Raw genomic sequence first — 15775 nt, forward strand, 5'->3', positions numbered from 1 at the left:
GTCAAATAAGGAAAAGGAAAAACCTTCACAAATATGTATGAAGCCTGTGGATTGTCAGCTCAACACATTCAAAAAGCTGTTTCCTGGCCGGGGTGCCCAGGTGCAGAGGGGAGATACCAGGATCCAACCACCGGTGATGAGGACGAGGACTAACACTTTGGGTTTTTCTGCAAGGCCTGTTCTGAGTAATGGAAATATTGTGCATTCTGTATTGGTCTCTCCTTTACCAGATTGCAGTGTGTGTATTGTTTGGTTGGCTAATAAAAGTAATTATTATAGAAAGAGAACTATGTAGTCTCTGTTGTGCATCACAGACCCCCACCCCACTTCCATTGATAACCTCACTACTGTTGTCAATCTTGGGGGCTAAACTCTCATAGATTAAAGTAGGTGTCAACCCTCACCTTCAGGTGGGTAACTGGTTAAAGTAACCCATAACTATAGATAACGCTACAAAGGTTAACAGCATTACCACCTCCCACCAAAGAAAGGGAAGTAGGGAGACAAACATGACTCACAGGGGTGCCTGTGGGATGTAGTGCTTTCTGGGGCTACTCCACAGCTTATCTTCCACACCTGGCTCAGGGTTGTGCCTAAAGTCATAATCTATCTGTGACAGGGGAGCTGCTCTCGGCTCCTGTCTTCCTGCACAAATGGCTCTGACACCTCTGGTTTGTAACCACCACTGTGTATGTTGTGTTCAATCCACCACTACTCTCTTACAATCCCGTGCAACAATTCTATGTACAGTGTCATACACTCATCATCCCCTTTTGCCAGAGAGAAGAAATCTCTCCATGCAGAGATCTCCATTTACCCTGATGCTGCTGACCCAACTCTCTCTCTCTCTCATTATCCTGCACTTTCTTCCTGTGCTCCTTTTCTACTCTTGCTGTTAATGGGCGAATTAGTTCCTTTGCCCTTCTCAGGCCCTCTCCAGGGGAACTAACTGGATTTACAGTGTTGGTTCAGCTCCTGGTTCTCAGCACTCTGTCACACACCTCCCCCCTTTATCTGGTGGAGAAGTTTCTTCTTCCACAGGTTCTCATTATTTTATTAGAGGTGCTGCTCTCTTGAGTCCTCTTCACCCCCAGGGTGGATCTCCAGGAGCCCTTTATGGGGTCCAACCATTCTCCACCCACAAAAATTACATTGGTGGGCCAGGATCACCCCCCTAATCCTGTCTCACCCCACAAATATTCACACCAAGAGCAATATGGTGGGATATTTGCCGCACTCTCACCCCCTTTCCTTTGTGACAGGGCCCACTGGCAACCCCCGCCCACTGATCACCCAAGGTCTCAGGTTCTCCCAGGCCTCTGAACTGTTCCTGGGGTCTCCACTCTCATCATTCCGGTGGTAGGGTTCCAATAACTGTCCAATCCCTGTCAATGAGTTTGAACTCTCCTCATCCCAGAAGGCTAATTCTGTGTTTTCTTCCTTTTCCCCTGTCAGACTATCCCGATGTGCTCTGATGAAGTTAAAGTTTAAACTGTGCACTCAGGCACTTCCCAGACCAACCTACCCTGGTAGAGGCCTTGTGCTTTTGAGATGTTTACTCGGAACCTCCATCCATAAACTTTGATGCCTTTAATGATTTTTCTAATCACATTTAAGTCATAAAAGGATTAAATAAACTTGGGACTGTCTCCAGATAAAATAACACTCCATGACTTTTTACTGTGTTAAAAATACCCAGAGAAAGTAAAATGTATTACCATGACTTATTCCTGTTTCCCCATTATAAGTGTTCCTGTTGTTCCCACTTTCAACTTTTCCCCTATTCACTTCTTCCCCTTAGAATCCTTCCTACTCTAGTAGCTGCCATCTGGGAGCACCCTGGAAGGCAGGTGATTAACTTTCTCTGTGGTAAATTCAGGGCTCTCTGTATTCCCATGATAATCTCTGAGAACACACACCAACGTGCTTGTTCTTCATTAGCCCATGGGCCCAGTGCTTCGTATTCCTTTGCAACACCATAGCATCAGTTTGTTACTTGGATAGATTAGCCAAATGACTGCATTCATGTTTCACACTTAATTTCAATCAGATATTTGTTCAAAAATAAAAGAGCCACACACATTTTTAAATAATGTCATCTAAGTCTAGGCATCTTGAATACGTCATAAAGTGGCAATGAAAATTAATGTGGTTTCTCCACAAAGAAGATACCAGAAGCCAAGCACTAAAATTTACAATTTCATGATGAAAGTTGTATATTAATATGGATGTGGAAAGCAGATTCACCCATTTTATGTCTCTCAAGAAGGAAATATATACATATTAATTAAAAACCTAAATCGTAGCACTCCAGATAGAACTTGTTTTGAGACTAATATCTCTTTTTAAATTTGTTTGTTCCATGAGGAGTATGGTTGAAATTGATGTGTTTTTCATTTGCCTGGAAGTGTCAGGAAGGATGGCTAAAATCTGTATTCACCCTTCAACTCTAAGATGAACTTTTCAATATTGGAATACAACTGCTTATGCTGCAATATCTAAGATTATACCTGCATGCCCTTTTATAACTAGGCCTTGTAAATTGATCTAGGGTTATATCTGGCATTCAAGGACTCAGCCAAGTAACAAATCTCTCTAAAAATGTGGACAAAAAAGAACTTGACCTTGTTGAGTAATTGGTTTGACTTAACATCTCTGTGCTACAGTTCCCCATCTGCAAGAGAGAGATAATAGTATTTCCCTACCTCTGAGGAGTGGTGAGAGGATAAATGCACTAAAGGTTGTGAGATGCTGAGTAACTACACTAGTGGAGGTCATATAAGAAGGAAAGATAGAAATTCAGATTTAAGGTTGATACTTTGTGCTTGTTTTCTTCATGTAATAATGAGTGAGTTAGGGATGCGTGAGAGACAAACTTCACACTCTGTAGCAATTAACTATTTGTGACAAATGGTAACACACCCACATTTGTTTAAAATATTCCACTCCTACCTCATCCAAGTATAAAATAGAATCCTACTCTGCCTTTTTTGGCTGAATAGGACTTCGGTATTAAAGAGGAATCTTGTTCATTTCATAACACCACTGATTCACAGATATCCCTGACTGCAGGGTACATTTATTACTGACAATGCTTGTCAGATATCATCCATAGCCCTATGAACATTGTGAAGGTAATAGTTTGGTGGTAGAGCAAACAATTTAGAAGAAAGGAAAGGTTGACTCCAGCCCAGTAAAGTTAAAAGATTTTATACATCACCAACCCATGGAATGTTGCATATCTAGCCAGGTGCTAGAGAGCTGGTTTAAATGCCTTGCAGCAGATTTTGTAAAGTTCAGAACTACTCAAACTAAGCCTGAACTAATTGCTCTATAGACACTTGCATCGCCTGTTGGCTATCAGCGTGATTGACAGCTGGAGCCCTGAAACTGCACGTGTGGTTTCACTGCTGGTAGGGTCCCTGTTTTGAAATTGGGGGATGGAGGGAGGTGTTCCAGCTGTGAGCCCCAGCAGTGCTGAGAGATGGAGCCTTGCTGCCCAGAATTGAGAGCCTGGACTCTGGGCTCTCCGCAGACCTCTCAGCTGCCACTCGGGCTCTCAGATCACCACTCTGCATGGAGCTCCCTCCTGCAGGGAGCTGAAAGTTCAGGCAGCAGTTGGGTCCCAGTTGGGAGCTCTGTGGGATCTCAGCCCCCCCACACTGCCCCTCTTAAGATGGTGCAAGTGCTCCTGGAGAGGACACACACCACCAACAGAAGGAGGATAGTGTGGACATGAAAAACCACAGTAATTACTGTGATGGTGCTAAGTTGACCTCACTTAGGTTGACTTAATTGTGTAGTGTAAACATGGCCTGAGTGAAATCTTGGTCCCACTGAAGACAGTGAGATTCACTGACTTCATTGGGACCAGAATTAGTTCTAGCATGTGTTATCAACACATACCCACTTCCCAGGCTTTGACCTTACTGTTAACTCAAACAACAACAAAACATACAAACTCAAACAGCTACGCTATTCCTAAGGTTTCCCTGCAGAACCTCCTCTGTCCCAGCCTCTAGTTTCCTTTTGCCCAGAGAGACCGAACTCTCTTATATCCCAACTGGCGCTCAGGAGATTCATTTATCAGCATAAATCAGGAGTAATTAACATAATGTAGATGTAATCCCTCTCCCCTCTCTCCCCTCCACCCCAACATTTGGAGTTTGCCGGCTCCTGGAGCTCCAGACTGAGTCTCTAAGGGGGCCCTACCAGAACAACTACAAATATGATGGCTATCAGAGCCCTCTGACCTCATTTCCCAGCATGCCTGGAGTCAGGGATGGGACAAAAGGAAGTAGAAACTGCTGCTGAGGCCCAATGAGGGGACAGCTTGACTCAAACACACAGATAGTTTAGTGTCATTTTTGGTTTGGAAGCAGGAAGCCAGGCAGCTCAGCTCAGGGAGTCCCTGCCAAACTCCCACTGCCCCCAAAGGGAGTTCTTGCACAGCTGTGAAATCTAGCTGCCTGGGCCAGGCCAATCCAGCACCATGGAGACCAGCCTCCAGCAGAGAGAGATCAACCCAGTGCCAGCTACAGAGAACCAGGAGTGACCGCAGGAGGGTTCCAGACCAGGGAACAGTGACCCTGGTGGGAGTCAGGAGAGGACCCTACCCACCTCACCCCTAGGTTTGAGGATAAAGTAAGGTAACTTTTTGTTTAAGCCAGCCAATACCACAGTGCTGCACTACACTGTCTGGATGCTCAGCCTCAGCCGACCATCTTCCTAACCCTGGAACAGCTTGTTTTCCCATCTGCACAGGCTCAGTGGGCCAGGGCCTAGTGGGGGTAAATGTGCCCATTCCCCTCCTTTGTTTTTCAGTCCCCGCCCACCTGTGCAAGAAGGGGAGTAGCAGCTCAGTGCTATCACCCCATTCCCCATGCTATGAATTACAATTTTGGTAGCCCACATAGGGCAATAAGCAGATTCCTGGGGATTGAAGACCTCAGTCCACAAAACAGGTACAAGTTACCTCACTTTGCCCTGCCAGTGTGTGATTATGGCCCTGTCCCAGAATGACCATTTCTACGGGTGAGAAGGTACCAAAATCTCCATGTTTCTTCAATACCTGGCAACTGCCAAAGAGAGTGTGAGTGACACATCAATTTCTGATGCTCTGCATCATCCGTCCTTACCATTAGCATTCCACATTGTTTCTCCTAGATATTACCCCAGAAGGAGTGGGACAGCAGGGAGCACATTTAACTGACTTCTCTAATTCTGTACAAATCAGAATCTGTTGACCATACACTTACCTTGAATTCTTTTTCAATGTTTGCAAGCACAGCCAGCTCATTGCTAAGTTCTAAGGCAGTCATTACCGGGTCTTCACTGGACAAGGAGAGGTAAGCAGGACTCGCCAGACCTTTGTAAGCATTGATTCTGGACCTAGAATGGCTGAAAGAGTCATGTTTTTGCTTCTGATTGCACTCACTGCATTTGCAGAAATAGTCATGTGGCCTTTCAATGCGAGCACCTTTTCTCAGAAGGGTGTGGACAATTTCGTATTCATGGCAGTGAGCAGCCAGAATGATTGGGGTAACATCATGGGAGAACCGGGTTCCATCCTCATCATATGCATAAAAGTCATCATGCTGGAATTCTGATTGGCTGGGACTTAATGCAAGTCTCTTGCCTTCAGCAAATGCAGGATGATTTAGGATGGCTTCCACTATCCGAATATAACCTTTACTAATAGCCAAGAGCAAGGCATCCCCAACCCGGGAGAGGTTCTCCTTCTTCAGTAAAAGTTCTGTAATCTCCAGATGCTCATTGGCGACTGCGAGCTGCAAAGCATTCTGCCCCATGTAGTCCACACAGTTCACATTTAGTGAGGTACATTCTTCCAGCATTTTACGAATCACGGGAATATTCCCATATTCTGCTGCATCCAAAAAACGCTCCTCATCAAGAGAAAGGCTTGTGGAATGATCATTAAACATGTACGCTGGTCCTCGACTGGCCACCCTTCTGCCCTTCTCCCGGAGTATTGTCTGTCGTCGAAGTGCTAGCCTATTCTCAGTACCTCGACTGAATGGAAAGAGAGATATTATTAATGCTTTCATATGCAAAAAGATGTGCATTTTTAACCTACACTTTGGGAGGACACAAATCTTAATACTAAAAAAAAATTCCCCATCAGTTATCTGCTGTGCACTTTTTAATGCAGAAGTAAGACCATAAAGCTTACTTTGTTGTACTGTATAATCATTATAGCCATACAAGTCTGGAATAGATACCGTTATTACTCTCTGCTTCCCTACCTCACCCACAGTTATCACATCTGAATTTAGAAAGAGAAACTGAACCAAATTTTGCTCTCAGTTACACCAATGTAAATCTGGAGTAACTACTATAAAGACAGTGTAATTACTCCAACTTGGGAACCATGGTCTTTCTTTCCAGTACTTTCCATTATTTGTTTTAATTCTACAGATAACAGGCAAACATCTAACATTTTACAGGACTGAGACTCATCATTCCTTGTCCCACATTTGTCTCATGTATGAATGGCTGGTCCAGGCAAAGTAGGTAAAATCAAAATAATTTGCACACCCTGAGACCTCACATCCCTGGTTAAATGGATTGCAGCCCACCTGTAGACTAGGAGTGGTGATTCAGAAGCCAGAGGAGGCACATGAGGAGTGATGGTGGACCCCTGTCAGCACAACTGACAACTTGTGTATGTGTAAATGCTTGAGATTAACACCCTAAACAGGGCTAGGGTGCAAAGGCCCCATGTTAATTTGTGTATAGTATATTGCTTCAATTCAGTGCTGATTGACTTCATCTGCTCTCATTCCTTCAGTTACTACTACATGAATAATTCCCTAATCTCTTTGCTCTGATTTCTTCCCCTCCATTCACTCTTGCTTTGAGTTCTACTGATTCAAAACACTAAATAAGAGCTCAGTATTTATTATTATTTTTATTATCTGCAGCTGTTTCTCTGACATCTAGTCTGGAATGTCCAGTTGCCAATTCAACCTGAACCTGGTAGAAACTGAACATGTAATCTCCTGCTCCATTAAACCTTGCCAATTCCTTCCTTCACCATCCTCTCAATTATTCTGGCTTGCAGTCTTGATGTCTGCCATGAAATCTTGTCACCTTTTCCTTTTTAACTGCTCTAAAATCTGTACCTTTTCTTCTATTCCCACTGTTAAAACCTTAGTCCACTGCTTGGCACTCGCTCTTGTCTTGACTGCTGAAACGTGAAGTGAAACATTTTGAAAACTTGGGGTTGGCTATACTGCATTTGTTGAGAACAACTCTATTTTTGCAGTGATTTCTTGGTACAAAATATATCCAATTTTCATTAACAAGAAAAGAGAATAATAGGTAATCTGGAAAAACTAAGCTTTTAACCCCCTGCAGAAAATCATTTTCAAATTGATTTGGCCTTCTAGAATTACATCGCTAGTATCCAACATCCACTACAATTTTGTGCTTTTTTCTTTTCTTTTTTTCCCCAGTTGTAGCTCGATGGCACTCTACTGGCTTTTAAAAAAAATATTTTATTCCTTTCTTACACATTTTCATAAAATACTGCAGATTGCAACAAAGCAATATATACAGTATTCCTGAGATATTGCTTACTCATGAACATAAACTCAGATGTTAAACAAGACATGGCAAATATAAATCTCACCTCTTAAACTAGAAATGAAAACATCATCACAAAAGCGGAGGGAAAAGACTCAGACCATTTATATAGCTATGGTTCCTATAAAGCTTCTCTATCGACCAATCTTGTCCAGAAGAAGAAATTTCTTCCAGCATTGTTTTTCTTCCAACGTGCCCATGTCCCCAGTCTATAGATAGAACAGTTTTCCAAAACATAGCTGCAGAGTGGTGTAATGTACTTGTAGCTAATAATATGTTATGACTAGAGACCACGACACTGGCCATTACCCAAAAAATACAAAGAAAGGGGTCCGATTATAAGATTATTGATGACATTTAGGGCTATGAATATGTGCTCAAACAAGGGAAAAAGAGAGTTAGAATTCCCCATGGCTCTATGTGGGCAACATGGACAATAGATTCAGGCACAATGGAGAAAACAGAGTTACTCATCTTAGTGTTAAATAAAAGGTTAACCTCAATTGCGAGTTGAAAATTTGTTTGACAGAAAATGGCGTTTTTATCTAAATGGAAACTTTTGTGAGAATCATCCATTTTTAACTAATTTTTTTCAGGTTTTCAAATTCTCCCCCCACCCAACTTGACAATGAAAATGTTGTGGGTTTGATGCCATTTTTTTCATTTCTTCAACAATCCCCCCCGCCCCCCAACACACACACACACAGAATCAAAGAAAAAAATCAGTGAAAACAATTTATTGTTTTTGTTGGTTTTTTTCAAGGGAAAAAAATTCTCACCCAGGAAAAGACAGAAGTTTGAGAAATCATAGCATCAGGAAGAAGTTACAGTATTTGGCAAGAACATACATATTGGTGGAGAAGGAAGAGAGGAAGCAATGGAAATAAGAATAATAATAAGAAAAACAAAAATAACATTTGACTTCTGTAGCACCTGAGACTGTGAGCCTAAGGGAATGAAGGACTGTGTGGGGTTGGCAACTGCAGTAGAGAATGTTGAAATGGAGCAAGGAGAGAGATGAAAGGTTTAATTTTAGAAATGCTATGTGCAGCAGCACATCGAAGGAGACCTCTGAGAAACAACTGTAGGTCAGGTGTGCAAGCCTGAGCAAAAGGGGTGAGGGGTCAAGAGTAGAGAGGTAGAACTGTGAATGATGCAGATATGAGTGGTAACTGAAAACATAAGAATGGATGAGATTGCCTTGAGAGAGAACAGAGTGACAAGGGGCAAAGGTTGAGAGGATTCAGATACCAAGGGACAACAGAGAGAGGAAACACTTAAAATGATGAAAAAGGTAAAAGAAGCCAGGAGAGCAAGGTGTAAGATGAAACTCGAAGGTATGCCTTAGATTTGCTTGGTGTATTTTAGTGACCTTGGAAGCAACAGGAGCAGAGAATGCCAAAGAGATGGTTGGGAAGGAGAAAATCTAGACAGAGGGAATTGATGGCAAATTTCAGAATTTTAAGAGACAAAAGGGGAGGAGGCAGATACTTTGGTAGTTGAAAAGATTTTTTTTTTCAGGATAAGGAACACAAAAGCATACTTGTAAGGCTGGAAAGAAAGAGCCGGAGTGGGAGAAAGATAGGCTAAAGATAAGGAAGAGCAAAGAGATGTAAAAGAGGACAGCTGAGGAGGGCTTTGGCTCTATCTGCCCCTTGGCTCCTATTCTCCCTTTCCCTCCAGCCCCATTCCCCACCTTGCTGCATTCTTCCACCTCCACACTGCCCATCCCCTAGCAGCAAGAGCACTGAGAGCACAAGAGACAGTCTCCCTGCTTGCAGTTCCTGTCCCCAGCAATACAGCCACCACTGCTAATGGCTCAGCCCCTGCAACTCCAGGGAAGGAGTGTGTGTGGAAACTCAGGTGGAATATTTGAAGAATTTAGCTGCCACACTCTAACATAACTCTACTGAGCATGTGCAAACTGAGATTTTTCAGAGATTTATACCTTGACCAAATTTGAGTAAATTTTCAAGGTAACAGCAAAAGGCACATCCTTGACTCCAGGGCATTCCACTGCAAAATGTCAAGTCCCTACTCCAAAGGATGGAAACATTAGCGATTTGGTTGTAAGAATATTTTTAAACATCTAAAAACTGACCCATTTTTCCTTAAACTAATTCTCAAAAATGGCTGATCCCATTTAGCTTAAATTTTCAAAAAAAAAAACAAAAAAAAAAATTCAGCCTGAGGCAGACACCTGGCATAGAAGATTTCAGCTCAAACAGTTAAACTTTGGCAAATGTAAAAGTAAATGAAAACAGGTTCTTATCATGGAAAGTTTGGGCAAACTTTAACTACAGATGGCACTACCAGCTCTGCCAATAATAAAATCATTGTTAATAATTTGGTTAAATGGGCAATGACAGGGGTAGGGCAAGACAGTAGTTAGGATTACTCAGATTTAGATGAAGGAGATAGTAAGACTAAGGAGGAGGAAAATTCCAGTCATCGAGTTTCAATTTCATTTGCAAATGTATTCTCTGAAACTGTGAGTTTATGAACACATAATTGATTAAGTAATATTTTATTCTTGTAAAGTCATAGAATTATAGACATGTAAGGTGGGAAAGGACCTCAAGAGATCATCAAGTTTAGCCCCCAATGCAGAGACTGGACCAAGTAAACCTACACCATCCCTGACAGGTGTTTGTCCAACCTGCTGTTAAAAACCTCCAATGATGAGGATTCCACAGCCTCCCTTAGAAGCTTATTCCAATACTTAACTATCCTTACAGTTAGAACATTGCTTCTAGTTTCTAACTTAAATATCCCTTACTGCAGATTACTTCTTGTCCTACCTTCAGTGGACCTGGAGAACAAATGATCACCATCTTCTATATAACAGACCGTAACATATTTGAAGATTTATCAGGTTCCTCCCCTGTCTTCTTTTCTCAAGGCTAAACATGTCCAGTTTTGTTACCCTTTCATCATGAGTCAGGTTTTCTAAAGCTTTTATCACTTTTGTTGCTTTCCTCTGGACTCTCCAATTTTTCAATATATTTCTTAAAGTCTGGCACCCAGAACTGGGCACAACACTCCTGCTGAGGCCTCAACAATGCCAACTGGAGAGGGACAATCACATTCTGGGTCTTACTGTAGCGAGACTACACTTCACTGGTGCGGTGCCTCCCGCTGGTTGTCTCGAGAATTAGCTTTTTCCAGCCCAGAGCACCCTCTGCAGGCCGGTGTCTTGCCTGCCACTGGCTCCCATGTCCCTCCTGGACCCGTATGCCCCTTTACCTCAGGGTTCTGCCCCAGCTGTACCCCCACGCTCTGGGTCTCCCCTCCCAGGGGACCCCCCAACCCTCTAAACCCCCTGTGCCTCAGTGGCTACTGCCAGTCATCACCTAGCCCCCGCTCACTGGGGCAAACTGCAGTGTAATGGCCACTCATCATTGGCAAGGGGATAGGACCTGCTGCCTTTGCCTATTCCCAGGCTGCCCTGCTGCAGCGCCAGTACCTTTCTGGGCCTTTACCAAGGCCTGCATCCTGGGGTTTTACCAGGCTGGAGCTCCCCAGCTCCCTTTGCCCTTCCCCAGTACTGCTCCGCTTAAGGTACCTCGCTCTCAGGCAGCTAGCCCTTCCCACTCCAGGGCTAGAGTGAGACTTCTCCAGTTTCTGGCCCATAGCCCTCTTATAAGGGCCAGCTGTGGTCTGATTGCGGTGTGGCCCCAGCTGTGGCTGCTTTCCCCAATCAGCCTAGCTGTTCCCAGCCACAGCCCTCTCCAGGGCTGCTTTTACCCCTTTTCTGCAGGAGTGGGGCAGCCACCCCATTACACTTACATACAAAACTTATGTTTAAAAACTCCAGAATCATAATACAGTTGAGTCGCATCATGCGTGCAGTTAACTTATGCAAATTCAACAATACGCACTCGGCAAAAAAGAAAGAAAAACAACAAGATAAATAGCGTGGGTGATTCCGCCCACCATTCCGCTCAATGAGCGTATACCCTGGAGTGAGCGTGAGATGGGAGACATGAATCTGCTGTTCCCTCAGCCAGTCTCAATTCCCGCGTGCCTCTCATAGCGTGAGCATCTTGCCACGCTGAGTGTGATTCTAGTGTTTAAAGATATGTATTTTTCATACAACATGGCCCCTAAACACAAGCCAACTACTTCATCTGGTGCTCAACCGAAGAAACAGTGATCTGTTCCAATGCTGTAGGAAAAACTGGCTGTGTTGGACTTATTGAGAGACAGCATGTTGGTTTCCAACGTGGAGAGTAAATATGGACGCAACTGCAACGAATCTTGTATCCGTGCCATCAAGATTCGAGAAAGAGAAATTCATCAAGCTGTGGCATCAAGTACTCCAATAACTGCTAACGTGATGAGCCAGGTGTGTGATAAGACTTTAGTGAAGACTAAAAAGGCATTAAACTTATGGCTGGAAGACATGAACCGTAAACGTGTGCCTATCGATGGCAATACGTTGCAAGAAAAGGCTCTTAGCCTCTACACGCTGTTCAAACCTCCTGCTGAAGAGGGACAGCCTTCTGATGAGAAGGAATTCAAAGCCAGCCAAGGTTGGCTTAACAGTTTTAGGAACCGCTTCAACCTCAAAAACGTGCAGACTACTGGTGAAGCTGCATCTGCCAATGAAGAGGCAGCAAAAGCCTACCCCGAACAATTAAAGAAAATCATAGAAGAAAAGGGCTATCTTCCGGAACAAGTTTTTAATGCTGACGAGACTGGGCTCTTATGGAAAAAAATGCCCAGCCGCACTTACATTTCTAAATCAGAAAGACAAAACATCTAAAGACCGTGTAACTGTGTTGTTTTGTAGCAATGGGGCTGGGCATTTAATAAAGCCAGACTTGCTCTACAGGACTGCAAATCCCTGTGCCCTTAAAGGCAAGAACAAAAATCTCCTGCCTGTGTTCTGGCAATCAGATAAAAAAGCTTGGGTGACGGCAGCATTATTTCTGGATTGGTTCCACAAGTGTTTCATTCCGGAGGTCAAGTGGTACCTCGAAGAGAAAGGACTTGACTTTAAGGAGTTGCTGATAGTAGACAATGCTCGTAGCCACCCTGCGGCCCTCCGGTTTGCACATAACAATGTTGAAGTCATCTTTCTCCCCCCCCCAATATCACCTCCATCCGCCAACCTCTCAACCAAGGCGTGATTTGCTGTTTCAAGGCCACGTACATGAGGCTTACATTCTCACAGATACGTAGCGCTATGGATGCTGACCCCAATCTTTATGTGATGGAGTGCTGGAAGTCCTTCAACATCGCCGATTGTATCACTTATATTAAACAGGCAATGGATGCAATCAAGCCCGAAACAGTGAATTCGTGAATCCTATGGAAAGAATGTGTGAATGATTTTAAGGGTTTCCCGACCATTGACAAAGAAGTGAAACACATTGTTCAGGTGGCCAGGCAAGTGGGTAGCGATGGCTTTGTCGACATCCTTGAGGAAGAAATTGAAGAATTAATTGAGAGCCATAGAGAAACACTGACTAACGAAGAATTAGAGGAACTGATAAAATCGTCTACAGAAGATGAAGATGACGACGATGAACAGGAAGAACCAGCAAGTTGGAATCTTCATAAATTTGCTGAAGTGTTCCAAGCAGCGAAACACTGGAATGATTTAATTTCTGAATACGATCCCTCTATGGAACGAAGCCTCAAAATCACACGTAGTATTATGGATGATTTGAGACCATATCAAGAAATGTTTGAGCAACTCAAGAGACAACAGTGATAGTTGCCGATCACAATGTTTTTCAAGGTAAAACAACCAGCAGCAGATGAGCCTGCGCAATCAACTTCTCAAGCTGAACCAGAGCCAACCACTTCGTCTAACTTGCTCTCCGTCACCTCCGTCTCCTGGATCGACATCAAGCCCTGATGACCCCCCAATAGTGTTGTCAGGGGAAGAGGAAGACTAATCATCGGAGTGTGTACAGGGCCAATCTCTCTCTCTCTCTCTCTCTCTCTCTCTTTTATGTAATTACAAATATAGTACTGTAAAATTATATTTTGCATATGTATTCTTTATTATATACTTTACATTCTGCATACATTATACATTTATACATATTACTGTACAGGGTTGTATACATAAAACCAGGTAAAGTATACTGTACTTTATGGGCAATTTAATGGATTTTCAAGGGTAATTTTGACTATACGCGATTTTCGCCTTACGCGCTGACTTTAGAATCTAACCGCCGCATAAGATGCGACTCCACTGTAGCCTTTTTTGCAATGGCATCATATTGTTGACTCATATTCAATTTGTGATCCGCTACATCCCACTGATCCTTTTTAGCAGTATTACCACCAAGGTAATTGATTGTGAGGACAATCAATGGGACACAATCATTCTGGGGTACAAAATATATTGGAAGGACAGAACAGGTCGTGCGGGGGGAGGAAAGGGGGGAGTGGCACGATATGTGAAAGAAAATGTAGAATCAAATGAAATAAAAATCTTAAATGAATCCACATGTTCCAGAATCTCTATGGATAGTAATTCCATGCTCTAATAACAATATAACAGTAGGGATCTATTATCGACCACCTGACCTGGACAATGATAGTGACGATGAAATGCTAAGGGCGATTAGAGAGGCTATCAAAATCAAAAACTCAAAAGCTCAGTAATAGTGGGGGGTTTCAATTCTCCCCATATTGACTGGGTACTTGTCACCTCAGAATAAAATGCAGAGACAACATTTCTCAATACTTTAAATGCCTGCTTCTTGGAGCAGCTGGTACAGGAACCCACAAGGGGAGAGGCAACTCTCGATCTAGTCCTGAGTGGAGCACAGGATCTGGTCCAACAGGTAACTATAACAGGACCGCTTGGAAATAGTGACCATAATATAATAACATTTAATATTCTTGTGGTGGGAAGAACACCTCAACAGCCCAACACTGTGGCATTTAATTTCAGAAAGGGGAACTATGCAAAAATGAGGTTAGTTAAACAGAAATTAAAAGGTACAGTGACTAGAGTGAAATCCCTGCAAGCTGCATGGACACTTTTCAAAGACACCATAATAGAGGATCAACTTAAATGTATGCCCCAAATTAAAAAACACAGTAAAAGAACTAGAAAAGAGCCACCATGTAAAAGAATCAGTGAGAGATAAAAAGGCATCTTTTAAAAAGTGGAAGTCAGATCCTAGTGAGGTAAATAGAAAGGAGCATAAACACTGCCAAATTAAATGTAAAAATGTAACAAGAAAAGCCAAAAAGGAGTTTGAAGAACAGCTAGCCAAAAACTCAAAATGTTTTTTAAGTACATCAGAAGCAGGAAGCCTGCTAAACAACCAGTGGGGCCCCTGGAGGATTGAGATACAAAAGGAGCACTTAAAGATGATAAGTCATTGCAGAGAAACTAAATGAATTCTTTGCTTCAGTCTTCCTGGCTGAGGATGTTAGGGAGATTCCCAAACCTGAGCCATCTTTTGTAGGTGACAAATCTGAGGAATTGTCACAGATTGAAGTGTCACCTGAGGAGGTTTTGGAATTAATTGAGAAACTTAACAGTAACAAGTCACTGGGACCAGATGGCATTCACTCAAGAGTTCTGAAAGAACTCAAATGTGAAATTTTGGAACTATTAACTATGGTTTGTAACCTGTCCTTTAAATCAGCTACTGTACTCAATGACTGGAAGATAGCTAATGTAAACACCAATATTTAAGAAGAGCAATTACAGACTGGTAAGTCTGACATCAGTACCGGGCAAATTAGTTGAAACAATAGTAAAGAATAAAATTGTCAGACACATAGAAGAACATAAATTGTTGCGTAAAAGTCAACATGGTTTCTCAATAGGGAGATCATGTCTTACTAATCTATTAGAGTTCTTTGAGGGGGTCAACAAAGATGTGGACAAGGGGACTCCAATGGACAGAGTGTACTTAGATTTCCAGAAAGCCTTTGACAAAGTCCCTCACCAAAGGCTCTTACATAAATTAAGTTGTCATGGGATAAAAGGGAAGATCCTTTCATGGATTGAGAACTGGTTAAAACACAGGGAACAACAGGTAGGAATAAATGGTAAATTTTCAGAATGGAGGGGGGTAACTAGTGGTGTTCCCGAAGGGTCAGTCCTAGGACCAATCCTATTCAACTTATTCGTAAATGATCTAGAGAAAGGGGTAAACAGTGAGGTGGCAAAGTTTTTAGAAGA

The 15775-nt window shown here is 42.8% G+C and overlaps 1 protein-coding gene across 1 annotated transcript in view; it reads right to left on the minus strand.

The window, feature by feature from the left end:
- The window catches only part of TRPC6 (transient receptor potential cation channel subfamily C member 6), a 182741-nt gene that overhangs the window by 55114 nt on the left and 111852 nt on the right, over positions 1 to 15775 (minus strand). The window contains exon 2 of the mRNA XM_084617824.1: positions 5259 to 6033. Within this exon, the coding sequence (XP_084473950.1) occupies positions 5259 to 6033 (775 nt within the window). The remainder of the gene's footprint in view (positions 1 to 5258; positions 6034 to 15775) is intronic.

The sequence above is a fragment of the Lepidochelys olivacea genome (genome assembly GCF_965140295.1).
Source record: "Lepidochelys olivacea isolate rLepOli2 genome assembly, chromosome: 1".
NCBI lineage: Eukaryota > Metazoa > Chordata > Testudines > Cheloniidae > Lepidochelys > Lepidochelys olivacea.